Source organism: Lonchura striata, chromosome 6 (genome assembly GCF_046129695.1).
Source record: "Lonchura striata isolate bLonStr1 chromosome 6, bLonStr1.mat, whole genome shotgun sequence".
Taxonomy (NCBI): Eukaryota; Metazoa; Chordata; class Aves; order Passeriformes; family Estrildidae; genus Lonchura; species Lonchura striata.
Window position 1 is genome coordinate 26,762,658 of NC_134608.1, and position 22,680 is coordinate 26,785,337.

The 22,680-nt window shown below is 36.4% G+C and overlaps 1 protein-coding gene across 1 annotated transcript in view; it reads right to left on the reverse strand.

Moving 5' to 3' along the window:
- Positions 1-16,451: 16,451 nt before the first annotated feature.
- The window catches only part of ARHGAP5 (Rho GTPase activating protein 5), a 43,775-nt gene continuing 37,546 nt past the window's right edge, over positions 16,452-22,680 (reverse strand). The window contains exon 8 of the mRNA XM_021542660.3: positions 16,452-18,657. Coding sequence (XP_021398335.1) covers positions 18,327-18,657 — 331 coding nt within the window. The 3' untranslated portion in view covers positions 16,452-18,326. The remainder of the gene's footprint in view (positions 18,658-22,680) is intronic.

Here is a 22,680-nt window from a genome sequence, read left to right on the forward strand (position 1 = left end):
TGTAAGCATCATTACTGAACTGAAATTAACTGCACTATACCAATTAACATGGCAGTCCATAGCCATGTTATCTGTGGAAGGAGCTGCCTTTCAGAAAGTTCCAAAGAACACCTCTGCCTCTGAATTAGCCACTGCCAAGGGTGATGTCTCCCAAGGCTCTTTGTGGAGGGCAGTGCTCTTCCCACTCTGGTATATCCACGCCACTCTGTGAACTCCACTGACACCATCTTGCTGATCCTGGGTAAGATCTTCCCTAGGTCTCAATTGTATTATTGTTTGTGCCATGTGTAGTGCCTCAGTAGGTATTCTGTCTGTTCTATCAATGCTCAAGCTCTTCAAGTTTGTTCCTGTGTGTATAAATTCAAAAAGGGATCACAAGTGACATCCACTTTCTAAAAGTGTGGGGACACAAAACATGGGCCTGGTATGCAAATATGGCAAAAGCTTATGGTTTTTAACATAAAAAAGTTATATACAAAACACAATAAAAAGTTAAATATAGCATGGATAAAAATCACCAGAGATGTCAGTGTGGATTTTAACCCAGCAAACTCCTCAGAATTTTCTCCTTTTGAAAACCTTATAAAATAAATATTAGATGAAACAGAAGTGATTTCACAGAATTCATAGAACCTGCTTTACAAAAGTATAAAAAACATGTACTATTTATCTGCATGTGTAAGTAATTAAATTCAAAGCGTTAGCATGAGTAGTAAGAATAACAAAGACTTTAATGAGTCCCTGTGGAACACAGGCCAAGCTAGTTTGTTTGGCTAAAATCTTTCATAAATATAACTGCAGTGGAATTGTGCACACAAGAACAATAAAGCAGAGTAACTGCTTGAAAAAGAAAACCAAGTAAAGGTGAACAAAGGAAAAAAAAAAAGCATGAATAAATGTAACTCCAGTGCAGCAAATATAAATGAGAATTAGAGATAACTGTATCAGGATGTAGTGAGGAAGGCAGCAATGCAAGCAAGCATTGCTGCCACTCAGCCACTGCCTTTATCTCCTACTTCATGCTTGTTTCACGTCACAAAATAAAGACAGAAGCAATAGAAGTGACTTTTGAAAAACTAACAGATGTATACCACAGCATCATACTGAAACATATGAGAAGACAAACCACTTTCACCACATGACGACTGAACAGTCAAAAGTGGACTCTGCAGTCCACTTCTGATGTTGTAAATGGACCTGAGTTGGCATTTTAGACAAGAGTGTTCATCAAAGCATACTGCCCTCCCCCAGAGGAATATCTTTTTTTTAACAACCTCATAAGTCTTTTGAGCACCAGTTTTCCAAATATGCTGCAAGGACACCAGTCAGTCACTCCAATCCCTGTTTTAACTGAAGGGTTCGATTAACCATCCAGAACACATTACCATGGGACACGTGATAAGGTTATATCTTGCTAACTCCATTGCATGGATTTTCAAACTGTTTGTGAAACAGCTCACAAAGGGCTGTATTGCAGTACAGCTTTAAAACACAAGGAAATGAGAGCGAGTTCTCTGTAAAAACATTTTAATGTAAAACGTAGCCCCTGAATCACAAGCGACTTGGATACACACATAATAGGGCAGAAAACCTGGAGATGATAAGAGTGAAAGTTGTTCCACTGCACACCTTCCCTACTTATTTTCAGAGGCCCAAGAATACCCTTTGTTAATCTGGCTGGATCCACAGCTGACTTTCAAAGCACCTAGCTTTCAGCACTTTTTAGTACAACATGTAGCTGGGACTTAGATTTCTCTTGTGATGAAAGGCATAATAAGTAAAAAGCAGATGTACAAAAATGTTGCAAATATGTCACAGTTGAGACAGCCACAAAACACAGAGTATCACTAAACGAATTTCAGAAAACTCCAACCCATACAGAGCAGCATCACGCCACTTCAGAAGGCTGCAAGCATCTGCCCTTCTTGTTCTTCAGCCCAGCCTTTTATCCCCTCATGCTGATGCACTGCCCCTGTGTGCCCTCTGCTCCCTTGGGTGGTTGGGCAGTGCCCGGGCCCTCCATGGCTCATTGCTGTCAGTGCTGCTCACCTGCTGCTCACAGCTGTGCCCACTGGGGATGGGGCTCAGCCCTGCTCCCAGGTACCACAAACTGTGTGCCTACACAAAAAACAGGCCTGGAAGCAAAAAATGGACCAAACTGAGGGGTGTCTGCATGGGAATCATGGTCTTGAGCCTGTTTCCGAAATTCAGTCTCCAACAGCCATTGCTCATAAAACAAAACTAGGAGTTCAAGTGGTGGCTCTATAGTTTCATCGTATCGTTAAATGCCATTTGAGACAGAAGAATTGCATCCAGAACCATTCTCCACTTGACACCTTTTGAAATTTTTTTGCCTATGCAGGCTGCTTTGATTGCTTTTTTAAAAACTGATTTTGAATCTTTGCCACAAATTAACATTTATGTACATAACATTCAGTAACGCATGAACAGAAATTAAAAAAAAAAAAGCAGTAAAAATGTTATTTTTACTTACTGGAAGTCAAAATATTAAAACCAATTCAACATGTATTAAACATGTATATGTAGACATGAAGTCACATGTTTTGTCACCACCAACAAAACAAAACCCAATAATATTAATTTCAGTTATCTGTAGTAAAATGCACTGATGCAACACTAGAAGTCTTCTAAATGGAAATAATGTGCTCAGACACATCAGTTTATGATTCTCCCTATAAACAGGATTTTTGCAATATTTACTTTTGTCAGCATCAGCTTGTTTACTGACACTTTTGAATTGCAGCGGGTTTCTACAGTGTAAGAGCCTGAAGAATAATAAAAAATGTCTTCCTGATTCAAGAGATTAGCCTCTAGCACACAGAACCTTTATTCTGGCTGTAATACAATTCACATCTGGTTAGAAGAGATGTAATGCATAGAGAGGGTCTGTCTGTCATGCAGGCTGATGCATTAAGTCTTTATTTTTCCTGTTTGCTGAGCTCTAAGGTTCAGTGGTGAATGTGAATGGAGGTCTCACAGACCTTGTATTTTTCAGCTTAGAGGTCAAACCTACTGCATGAAATACATATTTTTTTTAACTAACCTACAGTAAGGATTATTATTCTTCTGTATTCTGTCAAACAAGGATAGTTTTTACAGTAAGGTCATAACTTAGCAGAGAAATTTGAGTGATTTGCCTCAGTTACATTCCCAACAAAATAAAGTAACAGTAGCATAGCAAGATGACATTTGTTTTCACAAAGGTAATTATTTAAAGTGTCAGTAGTCAGTATCTCACAGTGGTAGAGAAAGCGAAAAGCTGCTTTCTTAAGAGAACAGACTTGGAAAACTATACACACAGTAAGGACATCTCAGAGTAACAGCCAGTACAAAACCACATATATATGCCATGAATTCTGTTTTACATCCTAACCACTACACATGCTTGTTTTCAGACCATGAACAGGCTTAAGCAAAAACTTTTTTAAAATGACAAGGAGTAATTAATTTAGAAACATGAAAATACTTATTTATCTGTGCATATTGGTCAAATTCTTAGTAACAGTAAAGTTCTCATGAACTGAGTGAAGAGATTAAGGAAGGTTTCAATATTGGCAGAAAAAAAGATTTTTAGCCAGGAAAAATGCAAGCAAATCCATCAGTGAGCAAAGAAGCTGAAACACTGTGATAAAATATGAGCAAACGTTCAGTGGAAGCATGTGATCACAGGCAAACTGGGACAAAGAGAAGGAAGGAGCAGAGGTGTTGGAACTCTGCAGGGGTCAGTTCTCCCAGGGCACGCTCAGCCGCTTTGCTCACAGGGCTGGCAGCGTGCCAGCTCCCAGATGTTAACCTGGACATCTGAGCCATGACACAAGACCTCAGAGGGAAAGCATCCTGTCCTCCTTTCTACACAACACAAAAAACTGGGGCTGTGTGCCTCCTGGCCTTTAGCTGTAATGAACACGTCTGCTCTCTTAGTGGACACCTCTCTGCTGGGTGTGCCATTGATTTAAACACGTCCAGTCCCCTGGCAAACATTCTGGGGCTGGAGACCTGCAGCCAATACAAACCATCATCTTAGCAGAGTGACAGCCAAGTGGCAGAGAGAGAAGGAATTTGTGTGATGTTGCTCAGTAGTTTCTGTGTGCACAAGGTCTGCAAGAGTTCTGCTTGATTTGCTGTGCAAGTTGCTGATCAGCATTGCTGAGCAGAATCTCATAGGAAAGAAAGCAGGAAGCCATTCAGACTGAAAACTTAAGCATCACTCCTACATCTAATTCAGCCTGAGAAGGCCTGAAAGTGTCAGTGATTGCTTTCAATGATGAACATCAAGTTGTGGGAATTGATTTGTGTATGACTGAGAGAAAAAAACCTAAAAACTGGCCACAATATTTTAATAAAATAGGAAGGTAAGTAGTTTTTTAGAATGGTTCAAGCAGGTCTTATTTTTCAAAGTGATTAATTCATTTTAAAGGAAGCAACTTTCATAGATCAAACAATTAGGTATTTGTTTTTAAATAAATGAAAACTTTACACTTTATTACTGAAAGCTTGTGTAATGAAATATTACTGTGTAATAGAATCCTACTGTGTTCCTGAAAGCATTATGGTATTTCATGGAGAACAGAAACATTCCGGAATTTGTTTTTGATCTGCCTAGTTCTATGCTTTCTTTTGCCTGCTTCATTGTTAAACGAAACCCATTGACTGAGCTCTCAAGTTCAGCTGAAGGCAGCTTACTTGTGGTCCATTAACAGCACCAGGTCCATGGCTGGAAACCCCCAGCCACACCGAAGCCAATCCTGCCTTTACTGGGAGCACACCAACTCATGCCAGCCATAAAATCTCACTGCTCACTGATAGGCCCAAGCAGTGGGCTGCTGCTCAAAATAAAATAACCACTTGTGGGTTAAATGGGTAATACTAAACTGAGCTAGCAAACCTTCAGATCCCCCTGACCACTGAAATGATGAGGGGAGCTTATCTAAACTACATTCACAGAAAAGCCTTTGCTAGCCAAAGAATCCACATGTCCCTGTTAAAGATACGGTACTTTAGTGCCTATTCAAAGCAGCACAATGAAAAATACACTGAAGTTCACCAGGGATCCTCTCCTGCTCCAAACTCAAAGACACATGATCTTCCATAACATAAATGCTACACAGTAAAGCCTCTCAGTTCCCAGACACACATTAAAAAAGTTCCAGTAGTGTGACATAATTTGGGCATGGCAGTCAGGAGAGTCCAGCAGGCAGCGCAGCGCGGCTGGTCAAGCTTCCAGGGGGTTTGTCAGGTGCTGGTTCCTTGGGCTCTCCTCACTATATTGTCTTTTGTCTGGAGACCACATGGGCAGCACTATATTTGGGAGGCATTCCTTTTGTTCCCTGTGGTGAATACCCTTCTGTGGGTAAAGCACTCTCTCTTTGAGATGCTTTTTGCTCTTGGTAGTGCTGTGGTTATTGTGAGTATAGTAAATTGTTATTTCTACTCCTTCATTGCCAGAAGAGGCACAGGGAGAAAGGGAGCAGCTTTAGTGGAGTTGAATTTTCCAGCTGGGTTTTAAACCATCACAATGCATTAGTGCTTTCTGAGTGGCTTTGCAATCAATTGGTCCTACAGTTATCCCATACTTTTGTTAATAAAACCTTCACATTCAAACCACAAACTATTGCAGAACAATATACAGTACATTCTTGATCAGATCCAGTGTGCGTAGCTGAATATAAATATATAATGAAGAATATTTGAGAAATACATTTCCTAATAGGACATTTTTCTTAAAGCAATCCTTTAATATTATTACCTTCTACAGGTATACAGTAAGATTGCCTTGTCATTTAAGAAACTGCTGGTTCAAGACTTTAGAATGCACTGTCAACACTGAAGGGAGTGATATTGATACCACATTCCAAAGCCAGCAAAACTTGATTAATGGCCTCTATTGCAATGAGGAATCACACTGCAGTGCTATGGATTTACTTTCCTATGAATGGAAAGAAAGTGAGAATAAGAGGGATGTGTGTTTAAAAGGCCACATCACAGATCTTCAGACAGTGGTATTTACTCCATAAATTAAAGCTTGTGGATTTGGGGGTGGGGGGACTGTTGCTTTTATCCAGCCCTGGAACTGATGAAGGGAGCCATAAACTTAATAGTCAATTAACCTTATGGAAACATGATATTGAGTCTTAAATTAGCACGTACTAAATGAGATATTTATTACAGGATTCAGTGCCAAATATATTTGCATTGTTTGTAAAACATTGCATGTATCTTTGCAGACAAAGCTGAGAACACTGCAAGAAACTTTTTCAATTTTAGAACCAGGAGTCATAAAATGCTGATTAGGTACTCTGATAAATGGGAAGCATTTAAACATCTTGGATATATTGAAGTAATTCAGCTGTGAAGACATCTAACTTACGTCACCCAACTATATTTCTCTCCGGAATGTTAGAAGCATCCAATAGAGAACAAACATTAATTCTTGAATCCTCACTAAACAAAGTAATTTTTACATTTCTAAGCAAGGCAGCCATGATAATGACATTTGCATTAAGTATACATGCCTTAAGAGGCACATCTATTCTCATGACTCAATTCAGTAACCATTTTAAAAGACTGCCTTTGCTCTCACCCGTGAGGTTTATTGTGTCTTTTGTGTTTCCTCTATCATCCTTCTCAATGACAGAATTAGATCACAGTTGTAGCATGATTTAATATCTAGTGTTTCAGGAACAACTAATAAGAAAGCCACCTGCCTCTCCAATTCTTCAAAAGGCAGGATGCCTCATCCCATATCTCCCTGTCACTTAAGTGCCTACTGAGTGAGGAGGTGCTTGTAACACAGTGGTTCACACCATTTGAGCTTCTCAAGTGGACAGAAATACCCACAAAACCATGCAATAGGGGAACAAACCAGTCTCGCATGGTTTGAACAGTATGAATGAATGAACAGTACTATTTCAAGATGATACACTGGTAATAAAATCAGGGCACATAGTACATTAGCCATGGGGTTAATCAGCTTACTTGTTATTTACAAGACACAAGAGGTATTAAGCAGGTGTCATTTGTACTCATAGAGTGGTGAGGACTGTGCCCAGTTTGGACCACCAATATACTTAAAAGAAAGGCAAAAAAATTACTACATTTCTAAACAGAACTACAAAAAAGCTTAAGAGATTGTGTTACTTGGACAAAGTTAAGGGAGTCATGTAAAGCGGTGAGAGAAAAATGGGCCATAAAAATCTTCTGGCATCTAAAAATCACTATAAAGGTGACAGTAGTAAATATTCACCATGTCCACTTGCAATAGAACCACAAGAATTCTGTATATCTTGCAGTAAAGAAGATTTAGTTTGGCTACCTGGAGAATTTTCTTCCCATAAAGCTACTGAATCACTAAAATAAGACACAGAGAAAACCATGGAATCTATTTCATAGGTTTAGAAGAAAAAAAAGGATGAATTTCCAAACCATAAGAATGATTAAAACCTACATTTGTATACTCAATGACAACACTTATTTAATAAAATCTCTGGTGTGTCAAGAATTGTTTCATCTCAATATTAGTGTAAATTTAAAAACCTAATGAGTGTATTTTATTAATACCGATTAATAGTGATTAATGAGTGTGATGTATTGATTAAACAAGACAACTTAAATGCATAGAAATAGTCAAAAAGTCCACTTGCATAACGTAGAACTAGAAACATTATGTTAATGCATGCAACTATTCCCCTGTGCAGCTTACTTTTGCATCTTCACCTTTATTAAAAACTACATTCCTCCCCCTTTGAAGACTCTTGCCTTAATTGTAGTTCTTATCCATTTCCATATTTGGGTCCCTATTTTATGGCCTTTTAAATATTATTATTAAATATTATATAACTCCACCCCCTTACCACACATTTGCCCCCAGTCACACATTTCTTAAACAGTTTCTTGTACAGTCTCCACAAATTCCAGAATTTTCTTAGCAGAAACAACCAAATGGCTACAGAGGTCTACCACCTAGCAAGGGAAAACAGAAAAAAAGTAGGCCAGGGGCGAAGAAAAAAAAAAAGAGTGAAAAAAAAGAGAGTAAAGAGAAAATCATTCTAAGGTCTCTCAATTCTAAATGCAGTTCCTATTGTATCCTTATTATTTCTAAAAATATACATAAAGTTATTACCATCCTATTGGTATTGTATCCAATTAAATTTTGCCAATATGATTTACAAAACTCAGCATAATCCCAGCTATTGTACACTTACTTTTTTTTATTGTACAGGTGTGGACCCAAGAAGGTGCCAAATACCCCACGGCATGAAAAGTTCCTTGTTCCAGAAACTTGTGATTTAAGCATAATATAAGAGAGAACAGCTGGCTGTAATAAATGGGCAAGGCAACAGAGTATAATAGTGAGTGATGCAAGTCAGGCAAGGTCACTCTTTGCTCTTTGCTACCCAATTCATCTGGGGAAGTAGGGAGGGTCAGAGAATTTTTAGCAGTAACCTTGCTAAAAATACCATTTACAGTTCTTCCAATGAACCAAAGGGTGAGATCAGATCCCTAGATTTGAGAAGGCCACCATACATTGGTGGTGCCCATGCATTTTTACACATATCTTTACAACAACTATTTTTTAAGAGTCAAAAGTGAAAAGAACTTCAATTATTTCCTCAGTATGTGCATATGAAGATATCTCGCACATATGTGAAATTCTTTCTCCCATTTACACAATTCATTATCTCCAACATCAAATAAAATCAGAAGGCTGAGGGAAAGTTTGCAGTTGAGGAACAGAAGTGTGTTCCTTTAAGCTTCTTGAGGGCAAAGACTTACATTACCAATGTGAAACAAGAGGATAGTTTTCTAAGTTTTATTTTTAAAATAAGAGGACAATATTTTTTCCTCTGCAATATTTAAAGAGAGCATCGCACAGCCATTTACCAAATATTTCAAGGACCCAACTGCATATGAAATGCCAAACTTTGAGACCGTGCCCTGCCTGGAAACAAAATACTCAGCTACCCTGAGAACCCCTGTAGGAACAATGCAGCTGGATCCCTTCCACAGACAGAGAACAGGGGCAAATTCCCAATACAGAAATTCCCAGATTTTTCTGAAATTCATTCACCCTTATTTTCTTGTCTGCTTCTTAAATACCAAGTATATTGATAAAGCATGGATCCTGTTCAAGAAGCAGAGAGACTAAAAATGTATGCACTTGCAGCAAATTTGAGTTTCTAAGACAAGCTGGAAAATTTAACATGTTGTGCTATACATAGCTGAATCTGAGACATTTGGGGACACAAAGTTCCGAGATTAATGAGCAAACAGCAGTGCCTTTTCATAATCCTCTGTGCACGTATGTGAGACTTCCACTGATCACGTTGGAGCCGTCTGCCGAAGACTTCGCAAGTAAACAAAAACTTTCATTCCCTCCTCACTAACAACCTACACCAAAGCAGAAATGCAATATTGCTATCCCCACTTCGCTTCTACCTTCCCTTTAAGGTAAAGACCAGCATTTTAACAATAGCACATGACTTGCTCTACCTTTATCAGATTAACCAAAGACTCTTTTCTGACAACACTCATTAAACCTTTTAATCTGAACTAATAATGCCATTGTGTTAGTATGATTTTGAGCATGTGTAGGTATCATCTCTTTTTAAAAAAGGAACTGGGTACAGTCAGAAATGAAAATACAATGAATGCAGGAACATAGGTCTGCTAAATATTTTTGAGAGACATGTTAGAGAATATACATCTGACATTTACATTCAGCCAGATTATGTCCTGAAACTATAAAACAGACTATGACAGTCATTCTTGCACTCAAATTTTCAGTAAGGAAAAAATAAAGACATGCTTTCATCTCCTCTACCTAAATTTCTCTCTCTGGAAGTTACATTCACAGAATGGCTCTCTTTCCTTTGTACATGGGTGCTCCAGATACTGCAGTTGCACTACTGCCAGTTGCAGCTGAAAGCAAACTTCCTCCAATCCAGGCAAAAAAAGGTCACCCTAGTTGTTCTTTAACAATGAAGAACGTCAGCTGTCTCATTTTTATATTCTCAGGAAGAAATCTGGATTTCTTCCACTCACCATCAGAATAATGAACAATCCAAGGCCTCCTGTATGCAGCTACTTCAACGCAAAAACTACCTGCAACTGTAGTTTAAAAATGACATTCATATCCCTGCAAACAAAACTTAAAGCCTTAAAAAATAATCTAGTTGCTAGTAAGAAAATTATGAGGTCTCTAGAAAAACTAATCACAGATTATTGCTTTTACTTTGAATACTTCACTGGTATTTCCAGAAGGTTACTCAGCTAATTCTAATCCTTTCTTTTAATAGTAAATTCCAACACCTCTCAAAAAAAAAAAAAAAAAGTTATTTCCAATCAACTGCCTTTTTTTTTTTTTTTTTTTTAAAAGGGACAAGAAGTCAAGAAAAAAACCCCATAGAAACTGTTGAGATTGTGGTTTTGGCCAACAGCCTATATTCCTGAGAAGTCAAGGTGGAAACTCCCTTATCCTGCATGAAACCTTTTAAAGCTCTTGGGTTTTACATTGAAAGGGAAAAGGCCGATGCAAACTGCCTTCAGCATCACCTCATCAAGCACACAGCTAGATGTTACTGATGAGCATTGCAGCACTGGGAATGGAATGTGTCGGGACATGTCCTCATGCTATAAACACAGACAGAAGCCATTGAGAAGCCTAAACGGAAAGAACACCCACCATAAACATTTCCTTCCGGTCAGTTTGAAACTTCTCAGCTCTTAAAATCCCCACTCTATCTTGGTTTCCTTCTGATGAGTTAAGCTATTTGCACATGCTACTTACATGTAGTATGCCTGCAAGAAGGCAATTGCTTACATTTTTTTTTTTTAGCTAGACAATTCTGTATATAGAGATATTTATCATCCAGATGAGTTCAGAAACATACTTCTTACTACTATTCACTGCAAGAATAGCTGTAGGTTTCCTTAGGAAGTACATCAGAGGAAGAAGACTCAGAAGTTTTAAGCTACTCTTTTCATTTCAGAAAAAAACCTGCCATCTTAGGGCTCTGGGCATATGTCCCATAAATTAATGCACAAAAACAAATAACTGCCTGTAGACACTCACTTTGGCACACTCCTCCCCACCAACTTTAAGGAGAATAGAATAAGGTTTGTAGCAATTCCAGAAGTTAAAATTCTTATAGTGCAAAGGAAGAGAGCCAAGATCTAAAGCCAAGTACTCCCAAATGATAAAGCCCTGCAGCCTGCAGAATCCTTTCTTCGTATTGACAGAACTCTAGCTAAGCAGCTCTGCTGTTTTGGGCATGAGCAGGAGTGTATAGGGAGAGAAAAAATAAAGAAAAATGTAGAATCAGAAAGGATAGCACTTCAGGAAATCAGACTAAATCCATTTACAGATCAGTACCTAAAAATCACATTTACTACAGCAAATGTTTTAAGTAAAATAATGGATATGGGGCAGCAGTCAAAATCCAAAGGAAACTGAGATCCTTCCCTTCATGAAAAGCACATGATCTTGGAGAAAAACAGAAGCATCCAGTTCCTCCCAATACTCTGTATACTACAACGGGATGTAGACATCTGCATTGCCTTTTAGTGTGCTTGATGTGAAATTTTTTGCTCATTTCCCAACAGGGTCAGAGCTCACTTTGACAATCACATTACATGCACACCAGCTTATCCCCCCCTTGAATAACAGAAAACAAACAAAACAAAGTATTACATTTCCTTCAAAGAAGAACTATAGCCATGACTGAGAATTTGTTCTACAATTCACTTACTCTGCCACAGACTGTCTTCCAAATGATTCCAGCAGGATTCACATCTTCAACCCCTTCATTGAATGACCTGGGCATTTTCCTCATGGTGTCACTATCATGCTACAAAAACACACCTTTGACAGATAACAGTTCAGACCTCTGATTTTTCTTAGAAACTGCTTTCTTTGAAAAGAAGAGAGAAAACAAAATAATACTTAATAGCACTGTACACAATCCCAAGGAGAACAGAACTTGACTTCTACTTCCTCAGAAGTACTTTAGGTCAGAGAATCATTATATCCTCCAAAGAACATTTTGATCTGCAGATCATGGTAGTAATACCACTCAAAACTATTTTAAAATAAAAACAAACAAAAAAAAAATCTCAGGGCAGCATGCTTCAGGAGCAAGGATGCTGAAGAACAATTTAAGGGTTGTATGTATGTCCTCACTGCTTTGCTGTGCCAAGCTGAGCTGAAGGTCACATGCCACTCCATGACTCTGTAGGGTCAAAACTCCACACTGGACGTAGAGGACTTTGTGCCCCAAACTCTGTAAGACTAACACTCACCCTTGAAGTTGGAGACAAGGGTACATAGGAAAGAGTTTTTTCATCTCCTCCTCCCTTTTACTCTATCAGTGGAAGGCTTAAAAGCACCCTACACACAAACTTCTAGCACAGAAAGGAAGCCCAGTTGAGATGAGCATCTTCACCTCATTGATGTACTGAGAGTTCATGTTTATCTTTCACCATTTTAGATTTTCTCACTGGTCTTTCCAGCACTCTTTTATAAAAAGCAGATTAGGATATGGAAAGGGATCACCCTGATATATCTACCTACTAGCAATCAGAAATCTCCAGATACAAAAAAGTGCATCCCCAAAACTGCAGTGAATACATAAAAGTACAAGCAAAAGGAGAGAAAGAGTATTGTCAGATTTTTATAAACCTTAGGTGGGACCTTGTCTGTTTTATACGAGACAAGTAGTATGATCATGTTATGAATATTAAGTTTTAGCTTTAAGAAAAAAAAAAAAAAATAGTAAAGAAAGCAATCTTCTGTGAAAAGAAGCTTCCCAACTCACAACAGTTACATAAAGGGCATAAAATAAGGCTTATTTGCATGGCCACAAGATAATAGGATAACAAAATTTAACTAATGTTAGTAATATGTAATGTTAGGGCTAGATAATTCACCAATACAGCACCAAAATTAGGTAAAACGACATTCATTTTTCAAAACTTCACACCTGAGCTGTAGCCAATATTTACCTGTAACAGACTGACTGCTTTTACTATGTTAAAACGCCTGCATCAACATCCATTTCTTTACTAAGTTAAAAAGCATGCATATATACATACATATTTCAATATATATTTCAGTAATCAGCCATGGGCATTTAATTCTCTGTATGTATTTACTACACTCCATGTTTAATAATTTCATCTAAGTATTTTTGGAGACAGCTGTTCCAAGTTGTTTCAGTTTTTTTGAGGTTTCTTGATCTCTTCTTCATTCCCAACTTGCACAGGATCCATGTGACCAATGGCTGTTACTACAGAAACTCAGGTGACACTGTCAAGTACTGAGAGCCTTCAAGGGGAGATCATAACACCTACACATCAATAGTGCAACCTGGCCTGTTTCTACATGCTTCATTAATTGATTGTGCTCAGTGTCAGTTAATTCAAAACTTAGTACTCCATGTTTTCTACTTCAGTAAAACACTGCTAAAGCCACTTAGGGGTCCCTGACAATTCTCACCAGTGGCAAAGCTGAGAACTCCAGGAATTGATGAGAACAGCCCTCCCTTCACTTCTTGAGTTGTGAAGCAAAAAGATCTGCAAGAACCAATTGTGGTACCATAACTTTGGGGAAAATATAAGCTGCACTGCAGAAATTGGTCAGTCACATAAGCAGCCAGAGGTACTCTGCAAATCATAGCCTCTAACCCTGAAGCATGACATGGAGCTGTTAGCTAGACACACAGGATTTCCTTTCCAACCTTTCTCAAACTCAAACAGCTTCTAAGTAGAAGCAAGAAGAGTCTTTTGTTACCACACTGTAAAACTGAAAAAAAACCCCACAGCTGCTCACTGCAGGCATTTAGTAACACAATTTAATTCTTTATTTTCTAAATTACACCAAACAAAAATCAGTAATGGTCATATTATTCATAATAAAGAATACTAAACCCTATTCTGCAATATAAAAGCACTATGTTGTCTGCTGGGCATCAATGACACTTAGTTCAGCAACAAAATGTCAGCTCTAAACATGCATGCATTGTATTCTATAAGGAAGATAAGAAACATGGGAAACAGACATAATATGCACTAGCTACACACTTAGAAAAGAAATCAGTAAGGAAAGGCAGGAAGCGTTCGGTTTACTAATGATGACAGATTAACTTCATCCCTTTCTGAATCCATGGAAACCATGAATTAGTTGAAGGACTGAATCTGACCCAAGTGATCACTGATGTTACACTTTGGTACTCTGGGATAGCTACTCATCAGAAAGTGGAGTCTGTATCAGTCAAATCCAGTCAAATCCAGTAGAGCTGCTTTTTGATAAGACAATCTAAATAACTGAAGTTTACACACTAAGTTACATGTAACATGAATCCCATTTGAGATTAAAGTGCTCCAGTATCTGAATGTGATACTATATATATGTATGTATATATAATAAAACCTTAACAGTGTTCAAATTTTAAGACCATCAAGAAAGTTTTGCAGTTATTTCTGCACCAGCCATATGACTCAAGATGTTCTGAAAAAAAGCACAAACACTGCAAACATGAGAACTAGCAGCAGTACTACTATCAAAGCTGTATTTATACCTATTGTTAGCAGAATTATGACCAATAATGTACAATTCTGATGACTTAAAGCTGACCTTAAAAGCCCACAATTTCCACTTCAGGTTAAATTTATTTTTCCTGTGGAATTTTTCAAGAGATCCATGAGAGCCAGCCTCCCACCCAAGAAAAAGTTAAACACACACAGCACTCTTACTTTAGCAAGATTTAGTGCTAAATTTCATTTCTGTGTCTGTGAAAGATAGGGTGCTTTTGCCTTTAAAAATTTAGTAGGCAACTAAACTGAACATTATACACAGTAAGCATCTTAGTATTTTATTCGTTGCATCTTTTATACAGAATAAGCTTCACTGATACTTAATTTACTGCAGTATTCTCCTGATGTAGCAATAAAAGATTACATTATAAACAAAGAACAAAATTTTTACTTGAAATTTTCTTAAATGTGTGCAATTTTTGCAGTTGACAAACAGCATCACAATTACTGAAAAAAATGAAAAAAGCACATAAACTATGGCCTGTTTTTTTAATCTCCAATTCATAGTTTTTCTATGTTTATCATAAATATGAGAAGCTAAACTCCAGCAACTAAAAATAAACATACCTATAAATTCCTAGCAACCAGGATTCAAATAAAGGAGAAAACATGTAACAACAACAAAGTTTCTTCTCACTTAAATTGACATCTGCGATCTATTTACACTATATGAGTTCAAATTCCACAAGACCATGAAGGGTAAGGATTTTTTAAACAACCTGTTAAGCATTGCTTAAAATGGCACTTCTGTAACTCAGGACTGGGATTTTAGAATTGCTAAAACAGTGAAAGACAATACACTGCAGTATGTCTATACCATTATAACATAAAAAAAAAGAAACTACTCCATCAAGTGTCACTGAGATGGCTCAATCAAAGTAATATACATTTGTATCTTTATCAAGATAGATATTATGGTAAAAATGTTCACATTAAAAAATATAGTTATTATTATTTGGATTTTCATTAAAACTAGAAGGGTCTACATGAGCCAAAGTATGAGGAATTTGGATATAATAACATGCTTCCTCATTTTATAGCACTAATAAAAATAATAATAGAGAAAGCTCTATTAAAAATCTTTAATAACCAGTTTAATTTCCTAGTATATTTTAAAAATTTTACTATGTGGGTGTATGTGCATGCATGTCTGCATAAACACACAAAAAGTTAAAAAAACCTCAAAGTGTATATATTACACATACACACATGTCCACATTCCTGCACACAACAGTTCAATAATGCAAACAGTATGCAGGAACTCCTCCATGTGACAAGCAGGCGCCACATGCCATGCTTTCTTATTTCTCTATGTTTATCCAGTAAACAACCCTTTCACATTTGGCTGAATGGAAGTGTTGAGTTTCTTTAAAATAACAGTGATTTAGCCACAACATCAACATAAAGAAATGGTACTACAAATACTGCTGATCAAAAGTTCAACATGAAAGTTCATAATCAAATGGAATGTAAATTATTCTAAAAATTAGTATCCAAAGGTTAGTTAGATATTATGGCAAAACAACTTGGAATTTATAGAAAGTTTAAAATGTAATTCACATTACAAAGACTGGAGATACTTTATAGATGGAATTTTTAAATATGGATATGACTGGCATTTATTCTTAAGCTTACTTCTAATAGAAATAGAATTGTTTCCTGTACAGGTGATGCTTTGTCTATGCCATATACAGTAGAAAAATAAATTCTTTAGCAACCTAGAAATAGTATATAAAACTCTTGAAGTTTCATTTTCTCTGCTAAACATGCCAAGATTAGACTGAAAACTATAAATAAAAGCTTCTTAAATAGACAACAGGTAAAGTAGAACAAGTTAGGAATACTACAATTTACAGGACAGACTTTATTGTACTATTAGTTCCTGTGTGCTTTTCAATAGGAATAGGGTTGACTTTTCTTTTTTGTTTATGTTTTCTTAAAAAAGATAATTACTTGCAAGAATATAACACAATATCAAGATAATTTATAATATACATGTACTTCAAACAGCAGCCAGGTTTATGGTATCGTTGTAATCTAGAATGATAATCCAAGTCATTAGAAGTACAATACCTAGGACATAAGTGGGAAAGGCAATTTTTATTTTGGGAAAATGGAGCAAATCAATCTCTTAATAAAAGCCTTAATTCTCAAAATCATCTATTTACTATAATACATACAAGACGATCTTAAATCTTGTTATAAGTGAAGATTACAACAGTGACCATTGTAAAGCTTTTTTTTTAAACTACACGAAACATTCTAGCAGCTGAATGAGCCAAAACCTTCTTCTTTGCAGACCTAAAAAGGTACATTTTGAGCATGAAAGAAAAAAAGCTGCTATGAAAAGTCTCACAGGTAGTGTTTATCTATGGTCTCTCCTTTGCTACAAGTTGTAACCTTCTAATTTTTTTACCACTATCAAAATATTTAACCAAAAGATTTGTTTAAATTAAGCAGCATTTTTACAGCAAAATTTGTACCAATATAAAAGTAAAATAAATGAAAATAAGATAATTTAAAAATACAGTGAAAAAAAAGTTATTTGAAATTTTAGTACAACATACCACAGGAAAAAAATATGAACACAATTTCATGTGATTTTATATATACACACTCCAAAGAGGTTAATTGTCAGTACCCAAAGTATTTATTGCCATGTATTAGCAATGCATTTTTGTATATCTTTAGAGGGTCACATAAAAATAGATTTAAAGAATAGATTAATTGAAGTCCTAGATTAAAACATTGTTTGGTTTAGAGAATTTTACTACAACAAAAGTCATGTTTATGTATGAAAAGTTCTATAACCTTATATGAAAATGTCATGAACTATTTTCTAAACACTACATGTATTCCCAAGCGGGAAAAATTAAAATATCTAAAATATATTAGATTAAGTTTACAAGACCATCAATGATCTTTTAAACATGCAGCTGTTTACAGAATTAACAGTTTTACAAAATGTTTAGTTCGGTAGTGGAACATAAAGAAATAAGTAGGCAACATCAAAAATTTTGTACAATATTTGAAACTCACTTTTACAACAAGCATGTCCTTGGTATTGTGCTGTAAGAAAAAATAAGCAAGTTCACCCACCCTTAAACTGTCCACAGGTTTACTTATATGTAAAGATGGATGGTGAGGCATCGTAAAATTCTCAACAGTGCATTTTTCATTCTTCCATAAACCACCCTAAGCATAAAGTCACATAAGTAGCCAGGAGATTACAAAATAAACTATAGCTGGGCTTTAGTTGTTTACACAGAATGCCTGAATGTGAAGAAAATTGCCAAAAATAGCATGTTAAATAACAAAAACCAGCCATAAAGCAGGCTGTAAGCACTGAATGTTTCATAAATGTATTTTTTAATCATTTAATTTCTATAGAAAAAATTTTATTCACAATATATTGTGACAAACTGTCACAGGAATGATATAGTGATTGCAATAAGGTATCATGCAGCAGCAGCTTTGTACTTTATAGCTATTTTTGCTTTTAAAAATTAAACCTCTCCAGTCATGCTTATCACATAGTTTTTATCTGCAGCGTGTACAAATGAGGAACACAGTACAGGATATAACAAAAAGATGTCCAATCAGCTGGATGGGAATTATTTTTCATAAATATGAAGTACATTACTGTATCCTGAAACATGCATGTCTATAGCTTGTCTCTACTGTCCAGCTCCAGGCTGCCTGCAATCATCATCTGTCTATATAATGCCAAGAGGGTCTGCTGGTAACTGCGACTGTATCAGCTGAGGCTGCAGCGGGGGCGGCAGCTGCAGGGGTACCATGGGCTCCACCATCTGCACTGGGTTGGAAGGCGGCGGCTGACAAGCCACTGGGTTGGGTGCTTCTACAATCTCCCCGTTGTAAAAGAAAAACTGACATTGTTGAATGAAGGTCTCTATAACTGATTGGTGGATTTTGGTGGTAGAAAGAAATTCTCTGTTTTCAAAATCAGGTCTCATCAAAGTAGGCCAGAAACAAATGGACAAGTTATCAGCAGTCATATAGTTGGTCTTATATTGCTGACTAACCCTGAAATGAGAATGATACACACAGAGTGAATTAAAACCACTATGTAATCAACTAGAAATATTCTTGAATATTTTAGGTGATTATGCAGAGGAAAATTTAGAAGCCATGTCATTTCCAGATTTGGATAGTTAACGAATATAAATCTTGATTAAAAGCCTAATCAGAAAGAAATCCAACATTCCACCAGCATTTTTAACTGACAATAATAAACAAACTGAGACAGGTTCTTCACTTATTATCTAAATTCACTATTGAAATACTATTACTGAACAAAACCAAAAAACTTTCAAAGTATAACAAACCATCCTGTTATTAAATTTATCACCTACAAGTAAATAGCTACTCAGAAAAACAAAATGCTTTCCACAGCAATAGGCTAGAAAGAGCCAGGGTATAATATATTCTGCATTCTAAACTGACATCACAATTTTATCTGAAAGTAATTACTGAGAGATACATAAAAAAACACGTTAATACAGCTGGCAATTACCTAAGATATGCATTCAGCTGAGAATATGCACTTCCTATATTACAGTAGATACCACAAAGGTAGCAGAGCTACAATTGTTGTGTAGAAATAGACAGAAAATAAAGCTTCAGAAATTTGTCAGTTACAATTTTGATGATTAACAAGAGCAGCCCACAAGAATTTCTGACAGCTGGCTGTAGTCTATAAATTGAAGAGCTGTGAAAGCCATAGTAAACACCAGAATTAACACTATAAGAAAATATTTCCACTCATTTACAATGCATGTATAATGGTAAAGTATAAAAAATAGTGTGAAGGTATACAAATACTGACTCTCAATCTGTTTTGAGTAAGTTTGGTCCAAAGGACATTTAATACTATTTCTGAGTGGCAGTAAAATTAATTTTTAAAAAATTTAATTCATTTACAGATCAAATAATAAATGTAAGCTACATTTTGCTTAGCATTATTATTAACATGCTGTATCCTCACAATGATTAGACTAAATTAAAGGAAGTAATGGGAACGTATGGCTAGAGGCGAGAAAAAAAAGAAAGGCATTGCACCTCTTCCCCAATAACAGCTCACAACCAGATTAAACAAAATGAACAATCAACTGCGTTCCCTCCTGTGCTTCAATTTTACCCTTGCACTTTCTAAGAGTAAACAAAACCCTACCAAACCTGTATGTTGGTCTCCTACCAAACTTTCTCTAACTACTTTAGAATCTTCATATAAGTGCTCAGCAAGTGTTCATTTATCATGTCCACTGAAAACTAAAAATTACTTGTCTCTCTTGATCCTGCCCACTTCCTCCACTGCAAAGTCTCAGGAACTTGAGACTATAAACCCACTCTGATCAGACTTTAAAAAGCTGTATACTGGTATTTTCCCAGACTTCAGAAGCATATTATGCCATATTAGTCCTTATGTATGAAGGGTCTTGTTAACAAAGAACGTGTATAAAACACAACTATTATCAAAAGGCCCAAGGTCAAGCCAATACTATTTTGTTTTAAAAGCTCATTTATGCTTACAGTTAATTAACCACAATTACCTGAAATGCTCAGAAAGGGGCTTATAACATTAATGAAAAATTCATCTCGCTGTTGCCATTTATTAAATTCTCATGGTTATTGGTCTCATACAATGTGGATAACACTTGTACCTTTTGTTTCAACAACCAGGTCTTGTGCTTGTGGACATACCAAAATAGTATCAATCACCGATCATTAGTAACTATACAACAATAGCATATATTTTACTGTAATTATGTAGGATGTAAAAACTAAGCTTCTGATGAGAGCTCTTTCATCACGTAGAAGACTGCTTTACCTCATTAAATGAACAATTCATTTGGCAAACAACATTTCCATTTTAATTATATACCAGCAGTATTTTACTACAAATTAGTCTCTTAAAAATAAATACAGACTGTCAAGTTGCCTTTAAGATCCTGTACACAGCTGTATCCACCTCTTTCTATATATGCAATTGCTCACATCCAAGCAGATTTCTTGTTGAATGGAATCCAACTATCTAACATTACAAATAAGACAAAAAATGACAGTCTTCCTTAAAAAAAAAATAATTTTGTTATTAGCAACCTGCAATGTAAATCACACATCATTAGCAGAGAGAGGACCAGACCAGAGAGTTCAATGTACATCCTTTATGTTCTACACTAAATTCCATGATTAATGTTTCATTTGTTTGAAGATATACATGCATCAGAAACTACTCAGGAATTTTTAAAATTATGTTTAGTTCTTTTACTTGCAGCAATCCAGGTACTTGACACTGTACATTCAGCTGTGCTATGCCAGTAGGTGACAAGATGAAGACTTGTGACAGTTCCAAGACTGCCATTCTTCCACAAAAATTTCGATCAGATTGATTAAGAATCAACTCTTTACAAAACTAATAACTGTGTCAAGTCCAAGATGGTTAGTTAGATACTTGTAAGCAAATCTTGAAGTTCTCTAATATGGGCATTTGTTCACTGGTATGGTTTTATCCATTTTAGGGCAGAATTTGTAATGGGCAAGAGTACAATGGAAAATTTGATCCATTTCCCTGAAAAGCAAAATGGTTTATAAAGGTTAAGCAAGCTGAACATGTGATGGAGAGAAATTCAGAAGTAGGCACATAAATTCCAAAATGTTACACATTCTGTAAAAAGTCCAAATACAGAGTACCTACATTCTCCCTGTTGACAAAGTAGGAAAGTTAAAGGTTCTTATTTCTACCCCTGTACAACAAGCTCAGTTAGATCATTACAAATACCTGCAGAAACACAAATAGTAGTCCAGAACAATTAAATGTCATGACAAGCTTATATATGGGTCTATACACAAAATTGCCTGGCTGAAAAGTAACATTGCATAGAGAGACAAGAAAGTCTTGATTGACAAACTGAGCAGGAGTCAGCCAAGTGACCTTGTGGCAAGGGCAGCCAACAGCACCCTAGGCTGCATTAGGACTGCTGCCAGCAGATCTAGGGAATCTCTAGGGATCTTTCCCCTCTACTCAGCACTGCAAAGGCCACATCTGGAGTCTGAGATCCAGCTCTGGACTCTCCAGCACAAAAGACATACAAACACACTGGAGTGAGCCCAATGAAGGGACATTAGGAAGATTATTAAGAGATCAAAGATCCCTCAGATGAGGAAAAGCTGAGAATATTAAGAGTGTTTAGCCTGGAAAAGCTCAGGGAAAGTCTTACCATTGGTTGTAAAGAAGATGAATTGAGACTCTTCTGAGTGTTGTTCAGTGACAGGACAAAAGGCAACGGGCACAAACGCCCATAGGAAATTCTCTTAGCATAAGAGAACATTTTTTATTGTGAGGGTGACTGAGCCCTGAAACAGGTTGTTCTGACAGACTGGAGTCTAACTTCATGGAGATACTAAAAACCTAACTGGACACCATCCTGGGCAATCTGTTGCAGTTGACTCTGTCAAAGCAATGGGGTTGAACAAAACAATTTCCATTGATCCCTTATAACCTCAACAATAACATCATTTATCTCATTCTGTGGATTTCAGAGAATAATTTCATTTTAGCTGAATAAGAAGCATGAGTAAGCTGCTCTTTTTCTCTCTTTTTTATGACAATATTCTACATGTAAAGCCATAGATTATGTGACACATCTATCAATACTGTTTTAGTAAATATGGAAATAACTTTTACATATAAAAACATTAAATCTCATGCAAGAAGCAAAATCTAAGAAGCAAGTGTAACCAATTTACTGTTAATTACAGCTTTCTTCTGTATTTAACAATTCAGCACAGGGTTTGGGCTCTATATTTTGATTGAAGGTAGCCCTGTTTTGGCAGGAGGGGGAAGGGGGGAGAGGGAGAACAGGGTGTTTAGGTCAAATGACTCAAATTCCTTAAAACCTAAATTAGTCTATAATTTTAATAGCTATTACTTCCTGGGAAGCAGGGTCTGTAACAGTTATAATTAGGTGCATAGTTATTATTAGGTGAATTATTCTTTCAAGCTTTTATTATGTACAGCATTCTTTTAACTTTATAGTAGCAATAATG